The sequence below is a fragment of the Aquarana catesbeiana genome, linkage group LG03 (genome assembly GCF_042186555.1).
Source record: "Aquarana catesbeiana isolate 2022-GZ linkage group LG03, ASM4218655v1, whole genome shotgun sequence".
NCBI classification, from domain to species: domain Eukaryota; kingdom Metazoa; phylum Chordata; class Amphibia; order Anura; family Ranidae; genus Aquarana; species Aquarana catesbeiana.
Genome location: NC_133326.1, coordinates 127,772,714 through 127,794,193, shown reverse-complemented (window position 1 = coordinate 127,794,193; position 21,480 = coordinate 127,772,714). Strand labels below are relative to the sequence as shown.

General features: G+C 42.3%; 1 protein-coding gene across 6 annotated transcripts in view; it reads right to left on the bottom strand.

The window, feature by feature from the left end:
- Positions 1 to 21,480, bottom strand: part of SCAPER (S-phase cyclin A associated protein in the ER) — a 500,548-nt gene that overhangs the window by 64,759 nt on the left and 414,309 nt on the right. For all 6 annotated transcript variants that reach the window (XM_073619203.1, XM_073619204.1, XM_073619198.1 and 3 more), the window contains 2 exons: positions 6,791 to 7,017; positions 6,502 to 6,657 (listed from right to left, as the gene is read on the bottom strand). In XM_073619203.1, coding sequence (XP_073475304.1) covers positions 6,502 to 6,657; positions 6,791 to 7,017 — 383 coding nt within the window. The remainder of the gene's footprint in view (positions 1 to 6,501; positions 6,658 to 6,790; positions 7,018 to 21,480) is intronic.

Genomic DNA, 21,480 nt, shown 5'->3' with positions numbered 1-21,480 from the left:
AAAAGCATCCTTACTGCATGATGGTTTTCTCAGGGTGATAAGAAGTGTTGGGTTTGCGTCACACACAGTATTTCCTATGATGGGCAAAAAACTCAGATTTAGTTTCATTTGACCAAAGAACCTTCTTCCATGTGTTTGGGGAGTCTGTCACATGTTGCTTGGTGAACTTCAAATATGTTTTCTTTTCTAGTGGTGCCATATTCTTTCCATTCTGGTATTTTGTTATGTTGGAATTCATAATTCTCTGTGGTATGTTCAAAGTTTAGGATTTTTTTTTTTACAACCCAACCCTAATTCATACTTCTCCACAACTTTTTCTCTAAACTGCTTGGAGAGGTACTTGGTCTTCATGTTTTTGTTTTGTGGTGTTGCAGACTCAGGGGTCCCTCAGAACAGGTGTATTGTATTTATAGTGGCATTAAGTGACAGATCATGTGACACTTGGAATTAGGTCTAAATAATGCTTCATAATTCTTAATCCAGTACTAAGAAATTCTTGCTTTAGTTCAAAAATTGAAAATTTTGTTTCCTGGGAGAAACTGCTGCAAAGGAACTCTAAACAGAAAATACAGACCCAATCTTCAATCGATTTCCAACTGCAGGCAACCACAGTTTAAGGGAAAACTATAACAATTTGAGGACTATTATATTTATGTTTTAGGTGTCTCAATTTTTAAACTCTTATTTTATATTCATATACGATGCTATTCATATAAAATATTTATTTTACACATAAACATGCAATGCAGGGTATACACATTACCAAGATTTGTCAAGCTATATTTGTATTCGAAAGAGAAAGCAATGTTAAACGGTTTCTAATTAGAACTAAAACGTCAAGAGCAGTAGACTAGGGCAGTGGGTGAGTCAGTCATCTGAGACATTCAGCTGTGTGTGCAATCGCAGGAACCACTAAAGAACAGGCTTTTTCCACTAAAGCAATTAAAATTAGCCTGGTAAACATATCAAAAGGATTAAAGAGCTCAACCTGCTGGTTGTTAATATGAAATATTAGAGTGAAATATTTAGAATTACCTGATTAAAACATACAAAAATATTATACTTTACAATTAAGATTGCATCTTCATCCTCATGAGATGCAGTTGGAAAACATCATATCATTACGTATTACTATTATTATACAGGATTTATATAGCGCCAACAGTTTTCGCAGCACTTTACAACATGAGGGCAGACAGCACACTTACAATTCAATACAGGAGGGATCAGAGGGCCCTGTTCGTTAGAGCTTACAATCTAGAAAGGTATGACTCTAAACAGTCCTTCAAAGCCACCGATAAACACAAAAGAACCCTGTGACTAATTTATAAACAAGCTTAAGGGTTCTAAAACAATTGGTTCATCGTTTATGTCCAAAAAGGATGAAAACAAATTATGTAAATTATGGATGGCTGCTTGTTAGAAAACCAATAGTGCTTAGTAATAGTAATTTTAGTCTCATCTGACCAACTTAAACACACCTTGAAGATTTTGAGGCCACACGGAAAAAGGTGCTATGTCAGATGAGACTAAAATTGAATTATTTGGCCTCAACACCAAACAATATGTCTGGTGGAAACCCAATAAAGCTCACCATCCAAATAACACCATTCCTACAGTAAAGCATGGAGGTGGTAATATCCTGTTATGGGGTGTTTCTCTGCAGCAGGGGCTGGGGCACTTGTCAGGATAGGAGGAAAAATGCATGGGACAAAATACCATCAAATTCTTGAGGAAAATCTGCTGTTCTCTGCCAGAAAGCTGCCAATGGGAAGAAGGTTTACCTTCCAACATGACAATAACCCAAAGCACACAGCAAAAATGTCCACACAGTGGTTGAAGGAGAAAAAAGGTGAATGTCCTTGCATGGCTTAGTCAGAGCCCAGACTTAAACCACATTGAAAATCTGTGGAATGAGTTGAAGACTGCAGTCCACAAATTGTCACCATCAAATGTAACTGAACAGGAGAAGTTCTGCAAAGAGTGGCCAAATATTGCAAAGTCTAGATGTGCAAAGCTGGTAGAGACATATCCCAACAGACTAAAGGCTGTAATTAAAGCAAAATGTGGTTAAAAAAATACTGACATAAGGGGGTGATCCTTTTTCCAACTCAATGATTCTGTTTTTGAATTTTTTTATTTTTCTGACATGTTGATGTTATATCTTTCACTTGGATGTTAAAAGGTTGCACTACTAAATACAGTTGGATAAAGCAAAAACCGTGTCTGCAAAACAACATAATTTGATTATTTTACAGGTGGGTGATTCTTTTCTATTCCCACTGTATTTCCAGACTCTGGACACACATACAGATATAATTTTATTGAGATGACAGTGAATGAGTTAAATCAAAGTGCAGAGCTCACTGTGAGCACAGGACTCAGCGATAGCATAATCGCTGGCAATTCAGGGTCAGGCATAGGTGAGATGTTTAGGCTCCTAGTCCTGCCCATGCAGGCAGTGACATGGCTGGTTTATTGCTAAAAACCTGGGAAATTCAAGAATATATACAAATTAAAGGTAAAACATAGAACTAAATGATTAACATTCTTATATGTATAAGACTCTAAAGCATGAACTATAGCATAGTCTAAGCCCAGACCAGCTATGACATGTTTTTCCATAAACATTATTTGCTTAATATCGCAAAACATGCCTCAGTAAAGTGCAACTGTTACCAAAATATTGTTTTTTGGCTTAAAACACTACATTTTCCCTTCATATAGAATCTGATCTCCAGAAATCTAAGAAAACATTACTGCATGGGTTAATGGTATGAGAACTGAAACCACACATTCAGACTGTTCCTGACAATCCCAATGTTTTAGTTAGGTTAGTGAAACCATGTTTACATTTAGGGGTTGATAGTAAATTTGGGAGGGTCCTGATGTCTCCTACTGGTTTGGGATGTCACTTCTAATCATATAAAGCCTTACGAAGTAGAATGAGAAAATGAAAGGGTCTATTCAAGGAATGCTGAAAACAGAGAAAGAAAGAAGGTGATCTGATCAAATGATATTATAATAGTAATAAACAGATTTTACTTTCTGTGTTTCTAGTAAATGCTTTGTATACATTTGATAGGCAAAAATCTAATCAGTGTAAGTTTGTGGATTTGTTGTGCAATCAATATAGACCAAAATAAAATACTTTACACGCAAATACAAGAGTGTAATCATATTTTGCTTTAGGTATCACATGTGTGCACACATAAAGCAGCTGTAAGCAGCATGGCCAAGAGATGCATACATATATAGTAGTACTGTCTACCTTCCATATGCATCTGACATTTTTTAAAGATGTTTATTTTTAAGTTTTAAGTTTTTACATTTTTAACACCACGCCTGCACAATGACTGTGAAACAGTATTGCATGACCATTGTACACATTAGGGTACATAGCATCGTCTAAGTGAGACAGAACAAAAAGAGAAACAACCCATGCACACATATACACACTACCCTGCACAATCCTAAACACAATTGCAAGACCTGTAGTGCAGAGTATGTAACCTGCAACAGAAATATTTCTATCACCTACACCACTATCCAAATGTTCCAGCCACATGCACCATGTCTCAGTGAATTTTGAATGGCGTGCATGCGCAGTATAGATAAGTTTAGGGCCTCATTAATCAAGTTAATGAAGAGGTTTTTTCTGGATCGTTGGGGTCCTTCCAATGAAGCAAAATAGGTTTCCATTCTTGAAAACCAAACTAACAGAATAGGATCCTGGCATATGTCTTGAATAAATGTGTCCTAAGAGCAATATATCAGAAGGAAACAAATCCATTAAGTCCAGCAATTGGGCCATAAAAGAGTGTGGGTATAGCCAATAGGACTCTAATCTGTGGACAAGTCAATACATACGAAATAAATTCATATCTGAAGAGCAATATCTAGGACATGTAGCTTGTGAGCATAAATCCATCTTTTGCAATTTAAGTGGAGGTTAATAGAGACCATGTACGATCTTAAAGTGATTGTAAAGTCTAGTTTTTTTCCTATAAAAATAACAAACATGTTATACTTACCTGCTCTGTTGCAGTGGTTTTGCACAGAGAAGTCCAGATCCTCCTCTTCTCGGGTCCCTCTGCTGTGATTGTGGCCCCTCCCTCCTGTTCAGTGCCCCCACAGCAAGCAGCTTGCTATGGGGGCACCCGAGCTGAGTCACAGCTGCCTGTTGTCCATTCAGACATGGAGCCCCGACCCCACCCCCTCTCTCCACCGATTGGCTAGCTGATTTTGCTTGACAGCAGCAGGAGCCAATGGCGCCGCTGCTGTGTCTCAGCCAATCAGGATGGCGAATTTGGATGGCTGAGACACTCGTGGACACCGCTGGGCAGAGAGGGACCTCAGGTAAGTGTTAGTGGGGGCTGCTGCACACAGAAGGCTTTTTATCTTAAAGGAGTTGTAAACCCTTGTGTTTTTTCACCTTAATGCATCCTATGCATTAAAGTGAAAAAACACCTGGCAGTGACCGGCCCCCCAGTTTTACATACCTGAGCCCTGGAATGCTGGACTCGGGAGCGCGCACGCAAGGTAACCCCCCGGGAGGGCGGTGCTCCTAGGGGGTTATCTGATGCGGGGAGGAGCCAGGAGGGACCTCAGAAGTCGGTGTTCGGGGTCACTCTGTGCAAAATGAACTGCACAGTGGAGGTAAGTATGACATGTTTGGTTTTTTTTTTAAATATTTGAAGCTTTACAATCATTTTAATGCATAGAATGCATTAAGATATAAAAAACTTCTGCTTTTAAAACCCCTTTAAATTACAATAATTTGCTGTATTGATAATATTCGAAAACCTGGACTGCTGTATCTCATCCCATAAATTCTCAAGTAGGGATGGAACAAATTCCAACCACTTGCAGTGAGCCCTCTGAAAGGAATGAGGGCCCGCAGCCTGAAGCAGAGTGTAGTCATTGGTGACAGACCATGTGCGTTCATGGCTGAGCACCCACACCTGCATGGCTGTCAAATTGGGACCAGTGGCTGTGTCAGTGAAGCCCATGCATCCCAATAGACACAAATGGATTTGCCTGCATGTGGATGCATGGAAAAGCTCTACAACCTGTGTCGGCAAAGATGGCCCTTTGCACTGGTATACCCATAGATCAGCCCATGTGAACGAGACCTAATAATCAAATGGTAACCGAAAGCTATGCTACTTATCTTGCTGGGGTGGATATATATATGCAATAACATAAGGTCTAAATTCTTACATATTATTATCTCTTTATAATCCTGTACTACTGACTGCTATGAGTTTTGACTTTTTTTTTTTTTTCAACATTTTTTTTTACTTTTAGTAAAAATCCTGCTTCTTCATTGCTCTTTGCTGGCATGGTAAACAGTCACATCCCTTATCACAAGTGTCATCACACAGACTTGCAGTACAGTATTATGCGATTTGGTGTGATGCATTTTCAAAAGTAGAAAACTGAACAGGACTTTATCACACCTTGTGCATAGACGTGAGTATTTATTACGTAGGTCTCTGCAAGGACAAGAGAAAACAATTGTTGTTTATGTGACCTGTTCACACCATAACACTGCTGTCACAAGAGTTTTTCTGTGCAGAAATATGCAAGATAAGTTTTCTACAAGGGCACAAAAAAAAAGTCACGGTCCCAGAAGGCTGTGGTACCACATATAGGGCGCAGCGTGGCTTGTGCATTTGCAATGAGAAAGCCACAAGGAGTCACATCTGGCTTCCCACAGCTAGCAGGGTGGTGCCGGGGACCCAAAGACTGGCAAAGAACCAGCCGGGGTGAGGACAGCGATGGATCCCTGGACAGGTAAGTTTCTTTTTATTAAAAGTCAGTGCTGTGCATAAGAGCAGTGGCTCTCCAGCAGCACCGGTGGTGGACTGCAGAAGAGGAGGATCGGGATTGCCCTGTGCAAAACCACTGCACAGGGCAGGTAAGTATGACATGTATGCTTTTTTTTAAAAAAGGAAAAAAAAAGCTTTACAATCACTTTAATTAATGGCCTTTTTTCACTTTCAGTTTAACACACACACCAAAAAAAAAAACACAAATCACATTCAATGGATAAGTACACTTTTTTTTAGCAACTCATTAAATGCAAATGCTAATTGCTTGGCAGTCATGCTGATCCTTTGGCACAAAAACTCTGTCACTAATCCAGAACAAGTATACATATAAGAAGTTCTGACTTTACTCAGATTTTCCTGAAATGCATAATTGTTCAAAGTCAGTGGCTAAAAAGGATTGTATTGTAGCTATGGAGCCATTGGGTCAGCATAATAGTAAGGCAACTAGAATATTCACAAAGATGTCAGCATTGGCAACTTTTAAGTTTCTCTCAGGATATGTACTTCTTTAATACAGTTGGAATGTTTTTTAAACATACACCACATTCATGTTACAAAACTATTATTCTTTGAAAGTACACATAAGAGCTGGACACCACATAAAAGGTCTTAGAGAAACACATACAAACAAGAGAAAGAAAAGAGTTTTAGAGAAGCTCCTTACTTGCCAGACACAGAAATACATAGCCTGCACAGTTCATATAGCAGAGTAGTGGCTGCCTGCAAGAACAAAGATATTTTGGGATTTTCATCAAGAGGACCTTGTACAGAAAGAAAGCAGCTGGAGAGCTTGTCGATCAGACCAATATTAATGGTGTAGCTGTAGAAGCAAAAACAAAAAAAAAACAAGCAAACATCAGAATCATAGTCTTATACAAATAATCAATACAGCAATGCAAGTTATAAAAAGAACAGTGAAAAAAATATTATCTTGGCCTGAGAGATGCACAGACCTGATGACGTCCTGGACACGTCCATTGAAAGCATCAGTTGGAGACATCTTAGCTTTGGCTTCAAGCTTTGTTTTGATGACTTCATTCTGTCCACATCCAGCTGGAGAACTGGCTGTTAGACATGAGAAAATTTTACAGAAGAGCTGGAGGAGTCCTGTGGTTAAACTATCAAAGGTCTGCTTGTTAACACTTCTCCCTTGGCTGGTCTTATCATCTGGGACAAACAACTATAACAAAAACAGAAATGTTACCATTTTTTTATGTGCAGTCTGCAATGTTACAAAAATTAATCATCTATAATATGCTACTAAATTTAACTGTTTTTGAGACTCATTATTATAGACAAAAGTATACTCAAACACATATGGTGGATTCATGACGAGACTGTTCAAAAATCAAACATTTGTGGGTCATTATCTATCAATTTATATACGTGGTACTAAGCAGGGGCATACAGTATGCAAAAATCCACAAGGCCCGTCTCAATTTTCGGGATGAGGCTTGCTGCAAACACCTAATGCCCCGTACACACGGTCGGATTTTCCGACGGAAAATGTGTGATAGGACCTTGTTGTCGGAAATTCCGACCGTGTGTGGGCTCCATCACACATTTTCCATCGGATTTTCCGACACACAAAGTTTGAGAGCAGGATATAAAATTTTCCGACAACAAAATTCGTTGTCGGAAATTCCAATCGTTTTCCGACAACAAAATCCGTTGTCGGAAATTCTGATCGTGTGTACACAAATCCGACGGACAAAGTGCCACGCATGCTCAGAATAAATAAAGAGATGAAAGCTATTGGCCACTGCCCCGTTTAAAGTCCCGACGTACGTGTTTTACGTCACCGCGTTTAGAACAATTGGATTTTCCAACAACTTTGTGTGACCGTGTGTATGCAAGACAAGTTTGAGCCAACATCCGCCGGAAAAAATCCTAGGATTTTGTTGTCGGAATGTCCGAACAAAGTCCGACCGTGTGTACGGGGCATAAGAGAACTGCTTACTTTTATCTTTACAGAAGCTAAACTGCCACTGACAAAAGCTTAGTGGTCCGCTCAAACAACTATAGCTCAAGTCAAGAGGGTAAAGTGATTTGGTAGCCGAGTAATGAAAATATAGCAACCATACCAGGGGACTCTACAACACCCTCTAGTTGTATTAACTCTTGGATGTTGCAAGGATTCAGAGAGGGGACTCCGCTTTTGGATGTTGCAAGGATTCAGAGAGGGGACTCCGCTTTCAAGGTCCTTCCCTCTGGTAACCCTTCCCACCCATCAATTAATTATTTTTTACCCTTCAAATATTCATTTTTTTTTTTTACCCCTTCTCTACTCACAGACTGTGCCAACAAACTCAACAGGAGTTCTCTCGCTTTATCATTCAAAAAACAATAAAAGCTTTAAAGTACAATGAAAGAAAAGGCAGAGGAGAGGGGTAATTTCTGCAAAATTGCTGGGTGTCCCTAATGATATTAACCAGCTGTAACTCCTCTACTGGGACCTATCTACATGTCTGGAGGATCCGCCCGTTCTGGACTCAGGTATCTGAATGTTATAATAAAATTTATAAAGAAACGCTATCGACTTCCCCAAAGATTGCTCTCCTGTCGATACTCCCTGGGTCTATAACATCTCAGAAACAGAACCTCCTCCATTTTTTTATGTCTTCAGCGAGACAGCTCATTCCATCATATTGGAAGACAACCACCACTCCTCCCTTGTCACGATAGGTCTTGATTATGAATGACACCACGAGAATGGAGGAGATGTTGGCTCTTGATAACGACATCTATGATAATGCTATGGTCTATCTGGCTCTGCTTCTCCGCCTCAGATACCCTCACAAATATACTGTTGACCCCGGCAAGGTTATCCTAACACGCAACCTAACCATGGGGTAGGTTGAGGCATACCCCTATTGGTCCCCTGCCCTCTGTCCAGTAACTACTTCTCTCTACGAATGTCTCCTCAGTAGCCCTATCGCTCCTCTATGATTTTCTCTCTCTCCCCCCCTTGCTCTCCCTTCTTTACTTCTCTCTCTCTCTCAATTCACTCCCCTCCCTGGGTCGCTTCTTCCCCTCTTTCTTTTTCCCTTTTTTTCCCCTAACTTGGTTTTCCCCTTTTTATTTTCTAATAATTCACACGTATTGTTTTTATAAACATCAAGGCTCTCCAGCCAGAATTACTCCTTGAAACAGATGATGGTCCTTAACCCTAGCACAGCAATGTTTGAAAGTAGGAGTCAAGCTGTGGGCGATAGCCATTGGGCTAATCCATTACCCATGTTTACTTTGCGACTGTCTCTGGGTTATAACTTCTCATGTTGTTCACTGTGATATACAGTATCTCACAAAAGTGAGTACACCCATCACATTTTTGTAAATATTTTATTATATCTTTTCATATGACAACACTGAAGAAATTACACTTTGCTACAATGTAAAGTAGTGAGTGTACAGCTTGTATAACAGTGTAAATTTTCTGTCCCTTCAAAATAACTCAACACACAGCCATTAATGTCTAAACCGCTGGCAACAAAAGTGAGTACACCCCTAAAAAAATGTCTAGTAAAAATGTCCAAATTGGGCCTAAAGTGTCAATATTTTGTGTGGCCATCATTATTTTCCAGCACTGCCTCAACCCTCTTGGGCATGGAGTTCACCGGAACTTCACAGGTTGCCACTGGAGTCCTCTTCCTCTCCTCCATGACATCACGGAGGTGGAGAATGTTAGAGATCTTGCACTCCTCCACCTTCCATTTGAGGATGCCCCACAGATGCTCATTAGGGTTTTAAGTCTGGAGACATGCTTGGCCAGTCCATCGCCTTTACCCTCAGCTTCTTTAGCAAGGCAGTGGTCATCTTAGAGGTGTGTTGGGGTCGTTATTATGTTGGAATACTACCATGTGGCCCAGTCTCCGAAGGGAGGGGATCATGCTCTGCTTCAGTATGTCACAGCACATGTAGGCATTTATGGTTCCCTCAATGAACTGTAGCTGCCCAGTGCGGCAGCACTAATGCAGCCCCAGACCATGACACTCCCACCGCCATGCTTGACTGTAGGCAAGACACACTTGTCTTTGTACTCCCCACCTGGTTGCTGTCACACACGCTTGACACCATCTGAACCAAATAAGTTTATCTTGGTCTCATCAGACCACAGGACATGGTTCTAGTAATCCGTGTCCTTAGTCTGCTTGTCTTCAGCAAACTGTTTGCGGGCTTTCTTGTGCATCATCTTTAGAAGAGGCTTCCTTCAGGGACGACAGCCATGCAGACCAATTTGATGCTGTGTGCGGTGTATGGTCTGAGCACTGACAGGCTGACCCCCCACTCCTTCAACCTCTGAAGATATGCTGGCAGTATTCATACATCTATTTCCCAAAGACAACCTCTGGATATGATGCGGAGCACATGCACTCAACTTCTTTGGTCGACCATGGCAAGGCCTGCTCTGAGTGGAACCTGTCCTGTTAAACCGCTGTATGGTCTAGGCCACCATGCTGCAGCTCAGTTTCAGGGTCTTGGCAATCTTCTTATAAGCCTAGGCCAGTGGTTCTCAACTCCAGTCCTCGGGACCCACCAACAGGCCAGATTTTAAGTATTACCTTGGGGAGTTGCAGACTAGAATACTGCAATCACTGAGCAGCAAGTGATATCACCTGTGATGTATTTCAGCTATCTTGCAAACCTGGCCTGTTGGTGGGTCCTGAGGACTGGAGTTGAGAACCACTGGCCTAGGCCATCTTTATGTAGCACAACAATTCTTTTTTTCAGATCCTTAGAGAGTTCTTTGCCATGAGGTGCCATGTTGAACTTCCAGTATGAGAGAGTGAGACCGATAACACCAAATTTAACACACCTGCTCCCCATTCACACCTGAGACTTTGTAACACTAACGAGTCACATGACACCAGGGAGGGAAAATGGCTAATTGGGCCCAGTTTGGACATTTTTACTGAGGGGTCTACTCACTTTTATTGCCAGCGGTTTAGACATTAATGGCTGTGTGTTCAGTTATTTTGAGGGGACAGCAAATTTACACTGTTATACAAGCTGTACACTCACTACTTTACATTGTAGAAAAGTGTCATTTCTTCAGTGTTGTCACATGAAAAGATATAATAAAATATTTACAAAAATGTGAGAGGTGTACTCACTTTTGTGAGATGCTGTATGTGAAATTGATAATAAACACATTTTCAACCCTAAAGATATTAACCACTTAAGCTCTGGAAGATTTTACCCCCTTCATGACTAGGGCATTTTTTACTATTCGGCACTGTGCTACTTTAACTGACAATTGTGTGGTCATGCAACACTGAACTAATAAAAAAATAAAATTTATATAATTTTTTTCACACAAATAGAGCTTTCTTTTGGCGGTATTTGATCACCACTGGATTTTTTATTCTTTGTGAGAAAAACTAAAAAAAGGACGAGAAATTTTGAAAAAAATCCCCTAAAAATATTTTTTACTTTCTGCTTTAAAACATATTCAATACAAATTTAAAAAAGTCTAATTTTGTCATAAATTTAGGCCAAAATGTATTCTGCTACATGTCTTTGGTAAAAAAAAAATCCCAATAAGTGTATATTAATTGGTTTGTATGAGTTATATTGTCTACAAACAATTGTATATACACTGGAATTATTTTTTTTTATACTACTAATGCCAGTGATTAGCAACTTATAGTGTGGCAGGCAATGTGACACTAACTGACTAACTGCCAGTGACATCACCAGTGACATTAATACAGTGATCAGTGCTAATAATATGCACCGTCGCTGTACTAATGACACTAGCTGGAAAGGGGTTAACATTTAGGGACAATCAAAGGGTTAACTGTGTGCCTACAATGTTTACTGTGTGCGCTGTGTTGTATTTTCACTAAGCAATATGCCAGCTTTTGCTCCTGGCTTTGCATGAAGAGAAAAAACATCACATCGTCACTGTCAGAAGAGAGCTCTGTGTTATGCACCTACACAAAGCTCTCTTCTGTCATTCGCTCAGTCGAACAGTGGGTGCCGACCATAAATCACTGGCCGAGACCCGCTGATCGGCTTGTGCTGCAGTGAAAGACAGCACAGCTGCGGCGGCGGGCATGCACACGCACCCCCTACCCGGAAGAAGAGGATTATGCACATGTACATGATCCGGGTGCAGGGGGGCTGCTCTGCCACAGTATATCTGGCAATTTCAGACAATTTATATGGCAGTCCACAGATCTAACATGCGCTTTTCAATAGAAATTAAGACTAGCAAAATCAGTGAACACACAACATATTATGTGTTAATATACTCAAGAAAAAAGGATTATACTGTTTTAAGCTTATGCTTAAAGTATTCACATAATATTCACATAAACACCCTTCTAAATTGAACAGCTTTTCTTTTTTTTTTTTCAGGGAAATGAACAGTTTTCTTTTCAGTACAGATTGCAAAACATTGCATATTGTGATGCCATAATTTATATATGCATTTTGATTTTGTACATCAGAAAATAAAACCAGTCAAAAAGGAGAGCACTAAAAAAAACTTAGTTCTTTAGCAGTTTGTTCACACAGTTCTCAAGGTGATCCAAGGGGGAATTACTCTGACATTTGATGCAGTATTTGTATGTAAGTAACACATTGTTAAATACCTTGGCTCTTAGCATTTGTCTGCATGTATGTTCTATAAGCACAATGCCCTTGGAGTGTTTCCACAATGGCTCATCTATGTTGGTTGCATGTGTCCAGACGATAGCATTTTACATAAAGAATGGTCCAAGTAACTTACATTTTTGCCAACTTCAAAAGCTGTTTCTGAATCATTTGTCTGGATAAACTGCATATTTCCCTAAGCCCATACACTTAATTAGATTAGCAGTTCTAGGGATACATTTGAGGTTGTGGTTTATGTTTTAGTTACATAAAATATATAGCATTAGTTCCATAGAGTTCAGTGAAAGCAAAATAGAATGTTCCATTGAGTTCAGTAAAAGCAGAGTAGACATAACTATCAGGAACATGGTTTTATAAAGAAATATAGAGAAACCGTGCTAAATTAGAACTTGTATTACAATTTTGCTTGTGTGGATTCTGAGAAACTATATCTGACTTCCAAATCGCATGACGGACTAAGATACTGCTACTGGTGATACTGCTGTTATCCCGGAAAATACTAAACGCTATGCATGGTCTACAGGTCATTGGGACAACATTCTTGGGATAAAAATGTCCACTGTTAAAGGAGTTGTAAAAGCAGAAGGTTTTTTTTATCATAATGCATTCTATGCATTAAGATAAAAAAACCTTCTGTGAATAGCAGCCCCCCCCAATTTCCTACCTGAGCTTCTTCTCTCTCCAGCATTGTCCATGATCCGCTTAGCCATTACACTCCTCCTGATTGGCTGAGTCAGTCAGCCAATCAGGGGAGAGAGGGGGAGGGGCCAAGTCGGGGCTCCGTGTCTGAATGGATACACAGAGCTCTCACTCAGCTTGGGTGCCCCCTGTAGCAAGCTGCTGGCTGAGGAGCACTCAAAGGAGGGAGGGGCTAGAAGCAGCAAAGAGGGACCCCAGAAGAGGAGGATCCGGGCTGCTCTGTGCAAAACCAACTGCACAGAGGAGGTAAGTATAAAATGTTTGTTATTTAAAAAAAAAAAACAAGCCTTTATAATCACTTTAAGCAGAATCAGAGCAACATTCTCTCTAAAAAATCCACTCTGACGCTGGATCTTCTGGTCTCAGATCCGGCAGCTGCAAAGTTGTATGGAGCTGGTCTGCCCATCCCTCCTGTCCAATCACAGAGTGCTTTGTATTATGTGTATCCATTCACAAAATACAAAGGCTTCTGTTAATGGACAGTGGAGGGGAAGTGGCAAGCGGAGCTGCTGCTGTGTAAAAATGCAATCTCCCCTGTCAGCATGCTGGGAGTTTAGTGATGGCTGTATTTCCAACATTCAGTAAAACTGTCAATTGTAAATAAAAGAGAAAAATCCATGAGGTGGTATGCAACTAGTTGGCTTTAACCTTATAGTAAACCAGCACATTTATGAAAGTAGATGAATTCTTGTAGTTCAGGTTTAAAGTAGAACTAAAGGCAAAACTTATTTTTTATTTTGGAGAGAGTAAAATCCCTATCAGTTTTTTTGCCATCGGTGTCCCATTGGGGAAATTTCACTTCACTTCTTGTCCATATCCAAAACAGGAAGTGAGGAAATCCTTGATTGTCACCAGAATTATGGTCCCCTATGGAGGATTTCCCCTTGTGTTCTGGTGACAACTTTGGGACTATCTTTCACATTTAGGCCTTGTTCACACCATACATGTAGAAAAACTGATGGAAAAACATGCAGATATCAATTGCAGAGACAGGAGTTTTCATGCACATTTCAGTGAGTTTTATATATGTTGCAATTTTCTGCGCAGAAAAAATCCACACAGGATACTAGTGTTGTGGGATGAACAGGGCACATGGTGTGAACAAGGTCTTACTCTTGGTTATAACAATAAAGAGGACAAATAGAGAGGGGAAATCTCCCTAACGGGGGCACAGAGGGCATTAAAAACCTAGAAAGTAACTCTCCTGCGCTCAGGTGTAAAGCTCAAGGGAAGGAAGTGTGACTAATCCTTATTGTCAAAGCACAGTCTTGCTGCCCTCTCAGGGCCATGGGTATCCAAATGTACTGAAAGACAACGAAAACAAGAAAAGGGCACCAAGCCCTTACGGACGCCATCTGGTCCCCTTGCACCATTGCAATTGCAATCCACCAGCGGTCCTAGAGGCGACTTTTCTTCGATTCTGTTTTGACAAGCGTGTATACATGTGCTTATGAGCATCTTCTTTTATCTTTTAAAGCATTTTTTAATTGAATTGCACTAGGTCGGTGAACCCTTCTCTTGTTTTGGTTGTCTTTCAGCAATAAATACCTGACAGGTGTTCTAATCTCTCTCCACTTTGGATGGAGGAGAAACAGAGACACCTTTGGACAGCAGCATTGTCAATATGGCAATATGGTAGTGTTAGATAAACTAGCAGACTGGTCAAACACTATACAATCAGATTATACAATGTTCGTCCAATTTTATTAGATTTACCAAAACTATGTATTATGAGGACAAACCTAAACAATTTATTCAAATTGCATTCAATCAGGCGGGCCCTTGCAATACACAGTTGACAATAGATCTAAAGGAGATTGTATTGTGTTTGGTTACTGCTAATGCAGTCACCATATCAAAGAATTGGCAAGCTGCAATATACTGTATTCCTTTTTTTTTTTTTAGGTTTAATATTTCTGAAGATGAACTGTAGCAACTGGACTAATATTTTCTTCTAAAATGTAATTCTATTAATAGAAATAAAAAATACTTTTACCCTTAAGGGCAATTTCACATAGGCTTTCTGATTAGATCCACCAGTCAGTTTTTCAGACAGACCCCATTGGAACTTCCATGCTTGTGTCCGTTTACACCTGCCTATATCCAAGTTCGTCCAAGTCTTTTCCATTTTTTTAGACAAAAACATGACAGATCAGAGGTAGCCTGATATAAATGGACACCAGAGTGCGTTTATATTCGGCAGACCATAGAGCTGTCCCGGGTCCCCCCATGCCTGCTAGAGCCAAAGTGAAAGGGCACAGATGTAAAAAACTGACATCCATCCTATTCGGATCCAATTTAGCAGGGGGTCTGCAAACGAATCCACTGCTGATCATAGCGGACCACGCTGCTTGTGAAAGACTCCTTACTGGCTTAAATTTCACTTTTAGAATTGATTCCTACCCTGCTATCTGGCTGCAGATTAGTAATACAGGGGCTGCTCTGGGGAAAGGGTTCAGAAAATATATACACTGACAATGACATGTAAATGCAGCGTTACTGTCAATGAGAGACGGGGGTATTGTGGTTGTAATCTTACGGCATAGTCTTACAGCAGTTCCTGTACAGTGTGGCCAAAAGGAATGTACTGTCAATTTCAAACACAAAGGCTTGGAATGTACAGGTAATAAATACTGGGCATCATATAAATATAAATGCACTGGTGACTGCTATAGACCAGCTCTAAAAACAATCCTCCAGTGGTAGAGGCACTTGTTTCTGGTAGCTCTGTATATATTCTTCCATATTTTATATAACTATCCAAAAGTAGACTCAGTAGAGCGTAATATACTACATTTCAAAGCACCAAGAGCCGGTACTACTGGTTTGATGCTAAGCAGCAATCATAAAGGAGAACTGTTGTAAGTGTGACAAGATATTGAGCATAAAGTAATAGCAAACATTCTTTTCTTTACAGAAAGATGACAAGGATAAGTCACATTGGCTACACTGCTTTTCACCAGAAAAGCTGTGTACTGGAAAGAGGAGTCTTGGAGCTACATCTCCAATGAAGTGATTAAAAGGTTAGCAACGCAAAGCAGAGACTTGACTCAAACAATTCATCTATTGTCTGTGATACCCTATATTGCTGAAGCAAGTTTATACAAGTGAACACGTTTTAACAAGATGTACAGAGCACACGCAGGCACGCCCTCACCTCCAGCTTTCTCTGAAGGCTTTTTTTTTAGGATATTAGTATTATTTTTGGTAAAACACAGGGATGTTGTAATCATGAAACCATCTTGCTCTTGTCCTGTAAGATTTGTACCACTGATAGTATAACACATGTAGTTGTTACCAAAACAAAATATCGTATAGCTTGAAAAAAATTTGATAGTTGTATAATCCTTAGGGATCCCACTAGAATGAGAAGGTTTTTCTATTATTGCTTAAGGGCACAGCACCACAAAGACCAGAAGTCAGCACCTTACAGATGCATTCTGGAATAGAGGCAACACCACCAGTCTTAAGCCAGCCACAGATGGGTCGAATCTGGGCTGGTTCAGCAGGAACCGGCCCAGATTCGACCCATGTATGGGCAGGCTGAATATACCTAAGTTGATCGATTGATCACCTTGGGTACAACCAGCCTGTTGGATTTTGCATGCGATTATTGCTAGCAGCTGTTATAGCCACTAGCAATAATCACTGTGCTCTTCCAGCAGGGACAGCTTCCCCTGCGGCTCCACTCAGAGAACATAGCTCCACGGGAGGGATTCCCCTGCTGTCTGTGTTGATGGGGGAATCAAACGATTTTGTGGTTGCAGAATAGAAAATCGCTCTGCCTATGGCAGGCCTTAAGGGCCGTACACACGATCGGACTTTTTGACAACAAACGCAAATGCAAATGAGCTGTTTTGGAGCAACATCCGACCGTGTGTACGCTCCATCGGACAAACTTTTTCAGCTTCCTTCGGACTTTTGTTGGCTGTGCGAACAGACAAACTTTCCGGCAACAAAAGTCCGATGGAGCAAAGTCCGACCGTGTGTACACAAAGCCATCGGACTTTTGTACAAACTACAGTACGCAGCTGCGAGAATGTTTCCAGCGTGATCTGATCGCGCTGGTTCTCGGCGGCAGGATACTGTCTCGCGCTAGCTGCAATAGGAAAAACACATTTTCCTACTGCGGCGGGCGCGAGAGGGAATTCCCCTCTGGGGAATACCAAGCCCTTCGGTCTGGTATGGATATTAAGGGGAACCCCCTACGCCGAAAAAACGGCGTGGGGGTCCCCCCCAAATCCATACCAGACCCTTATCCGAGCACACAGCCTGGCCGGTCAGGAAAGGGAGGGGGGACGAGCGAGCGGTCCCCCCCTTCCTGAGCCGTACCAGGCCGCATGCCCTCAATATGGGGGGTGGGTGCTTTGGGGGAGGGGGGCGCCATGTTGATGAGGACAAGGGCCTCTTCCCGACAACCCTGGCCGTTGGTTGTCGGGGTCTGTGGGCGGGGCGCTTATCGGAATCCGGGAGCCCCCTTTAATAAGGGGGCCCCCAGATCCCGGCCCCCCACCCTATGTGAATGAGTATGGGGTACATCGTACCCCTACCCATTCACCTAGGGAAAAAAGTTCAATAAAAAACACAGTACACAGGTTTTTAAAGTCATTTATTAGGCAGCTCCGGGGTCTTCTGAGTTCGGGGGTCCTCTTCCGACTTCAGGGGTCTCCGGCGTCTTCTCCCGGTGTCCGCATCTTCTGCCGGCTCCACCGCTATCTTCTGGCGCTCTTTTGCCAGCGGTGGTCCGGACTTCTGGATCATCTTCTTCCCTCTTCTCTTCCAGAGATGTTGACACGACGCTCTCTCCAGCCAGGAATGGTCTCTGTGCGCTTCGCAACGGACTTATATAGGCGGTGACCCCGCCCCCTATGACATCACAGTCCCGGGGCATGCTGGGACTGTGAGGTCATAAGGGGGCGTGGTCATGTCATCATATGACCACGCCCCCTTACGACCTCACAGTCCCAGCATGCCCCGAGACTGTGATGTCATAGGGGGGCGGGGTCACCGCCTATATAAGTCCGTTGTGGAGCGCACAGAGACCATTCCGGCTGGAGAGAGCGTCGTGTCAACATCTCTGGAAGAGAAGAGGGAAGAAGACGATCCAGAAGTCCGGACCACCGCTGGCAAAAGAGTGCCAGAAGATAGCGGTGGAGCCGGCAGAAGATGCGGACACCGGGAGAAGACGCCGGAGAGACCCCCCGAAGTCAGAAGAGGACCCCCGAAGTCGTAAGAAGACCCCCGAAGTCGGAAGAGGACCCCCGTAGTCAGAAGAGGACCCTGGAGCTGCCTAATAAATTACTTTAAAAACCTGTGTACTGTGTTTTTTATTGACACTTTTTTCCCTAGGTGAATGGGTAGGGGTACGATGTACCCCATACTCATTCACCTAGGGTGGGGGGGCCGGGATCTGGGGGCCCCCTTATTAAAGGGGGCACCCAGATTCCGATAAACGTCCCGCCCGCAGACCCCGACAACCAACGGCCAGGGTTGTCGGGAAGAGGCCCTTGTCCTCATCAACATGGGGACAAGGTGCTTTGGGGGAGGGGGGGCCCGCAGGGCGCCCCCCTCCCCCAAAGCACCCACCTCCCATGTTGAGGGCATGCGGCCTGGTACGGCTCAGGAGGGGGGGGGGGCGCTCGCTCGTCCCCACTCCCTTTCCTGACCTGCCAGGCTGCATGCTCGGATAAGGGTCTGGTGTGGACCTGGGGGGGACCCCCACGCCGTTTTTTCGGCGAAGGGGGTTCCTCTTAATATCCATAACAGACCTAAGGGCCTGGTATGCCCCTGGAGGGGAACCCATGCCATTTTTTATTTAAATTTGGCGTGGAGTTCCCCCTCAAGATACATACCAAACACAGTGCCTGGCATTGGCGGGGATCCAAGTCAGATCCTCGCACCAGTGTCAACCCGGCTCGCAAGGTGTCAATCTCACCAATAAAGGTGGCGAGATTGAAACAATATCAGACAACAATACACAAGTTGACCAAAGGGTGGTGGTAAAGAGCTGAAAAACCATGTGATATGGTGAAAGTTGGCTGGAAAAGTCCTGTCGTCTGTATGCAAGACAAACTTTTGGGCAACGCCCTTTGTACAAAAATCCAAGGGAAAGTTTGTACAAAGTCCTATCATGTGTATGAGGCTTTAGACTTTGAGGTGACTATACAAAAAAAAAAAGCTCACAAAGCCACCAGTATGAAAAACAAAAATAGCAGTAAAAACATGTTTGAAGTTAATATAACCGTCGAAAACTGTAACGTAAATATAAATGTTAACGACTAAATTACACTCCAATAGTTATAAACATCACCATCTGAATATCAAGGTATGTGCCTCAGCAATTGTTCCAAATCTTTAACAAGTTGTGTCTTAGCACTCTGAATATTCAAATTCTTGTGAAACAATGAGGTTGATTTACTAAAACTAGAGACCGCAAAATCTGGTGCAGCTGTGCATGGTAGCCAATCAGCTTCTAACTTCAGCTTGTTTAATTAAGCTTTAACATAAAAACCTGGAAGCTGAAAGAAATTCAATTAAGTTAAAAAAGAGAAGTTTGGGATTAGAAAAAAACAAACTTACATACTCACCTGAGGCAACTGTCCCCTGCCACCTCTACCCCGAAAATTGAATGATCAAAGATTGCTGATCAGTCAGTTCTCCAGTTAGCAGAGAGCCAGTGACTGCCAGTCACCGGCTCTCTGCTCTGCCCCTCCAGAGCTCACTGGAGCGTCGGGCTGCGGAGGGGGCGGAAACGGGGGTGGGATCTTTCCAGAGCCTGGATAGGTTGAGTGACAGGTCACAGGAGTGCAGAACGAACTGCACTCCTGTGATCCAAAGGAGAAGTAAGGCCAAAAGAGAGTTGGCCTTACTTCTCCTTTAAAGGTAGTTGCCAATACCCTTCTATTTTTAAACCAATATGTAGTAAATGTAGTGTCTCAAACACTTTTATCTATTCCCTCTTTACTGGATGGGTGCTGGTGATGGTCTGCATGCTCTGTTTAAGTGTGCATGGTCAAAATGGATTTCTTCACCCAACTTCCCCATACTAAACTGTGAAGGTTGGGGACTGGGATGCCTACTGCCACTTTGAAAGAAGATCCATAGGCATTCCTAAAAATAGTTATCCTCTGCTTAAAAATGATAGTAATGGGATTACACCCCTATGGTACTGTGTTAATTTGCAAAATGCACATGGGCAGCAGAATTTTTTTCTTCCATCATTGAAGATGTTCTTACTTAGTGGTCTATAAGTTAGGCCAGCCATACACAGAGCAAATTTCTTTCCTGCAACCACAGATTGCCACGGGCAGGAAAGAAATTTGTTTGATTCCCCCATCAACACAGGCAGTGTTGATGTGGGAATTCCTCCTGCCGGGCCATTGCTTTCTCCTGGCGGGGACGGGGTTTAAGCTGTCCCCGCTGGGAGAAGACAGTGATTGCCGCTAGCTGCTATAGCAGCTACTAGCGATATTCGCAAGAGAATCCGGCAGGCCCAAGTGATCAAATTGCTACATTCAGTCTGCCCATTAATGGTTCGAATCTCAGCCAGTTCCTGCTGAAACAGCCGAGATTCGAATCGTGTATGGCCGGCCTAAGGGGACCTACTTGTAATTATCCTTTCTACATATATATATTTCTTTTCCTGTACTAATCCAAAAAAAATCAAGAAGTTGTGTAAGTACCTTAAACTGTCCCCTCTGTAGGAGATTTTAGACTGGCAGAGGAAGGGTCAAACCCATGAACCAATCAGGCTTGGGAGCAATACACAAGTGCTGGCAGAGAACACTTGATTAAGAAGAGAGTGGTGACCCCATCAGTGTGCTACTTCATTTTCACCATCTAATCAGAAAACTGGGAGTGTAAATTTGTCCTGTTGTCATGCTCTCACTGCAGTGGATAAGGCAGACCTGGCTATGCTGACCGACATGGATGACCAGTGGCGGCTGGTGGTATATTTTTTTTTGGGGGGTCAAACAACCCATTGGAATTCATGTGTCCAACGCCCCGCATGTAGATTAGAGGGCCAGACGCATGGATTAGGGGGGCGGCGCCCCTGTGCCCTGCATTACGGGCCGCCACTGAATTGACTCCAGAATATTACAAATCCCTTGACAGTTAAAACTGCTCCCATTTATGTGGCTTTAATATGTATTTAGTGGCTTGACTGGAGTTTAGCTTTCCGTATTTTGTGGAGTTATGAATGTATTCTTTGGACTGGCACTTTATTTTTTCTATGGTCTAAAGGAGTGCATAATCAAATTTACAGGGTTCTGAGTTTCTCCCAATAGTCAATTAGTTGTTGTTGTTGACATGCCAATCAACA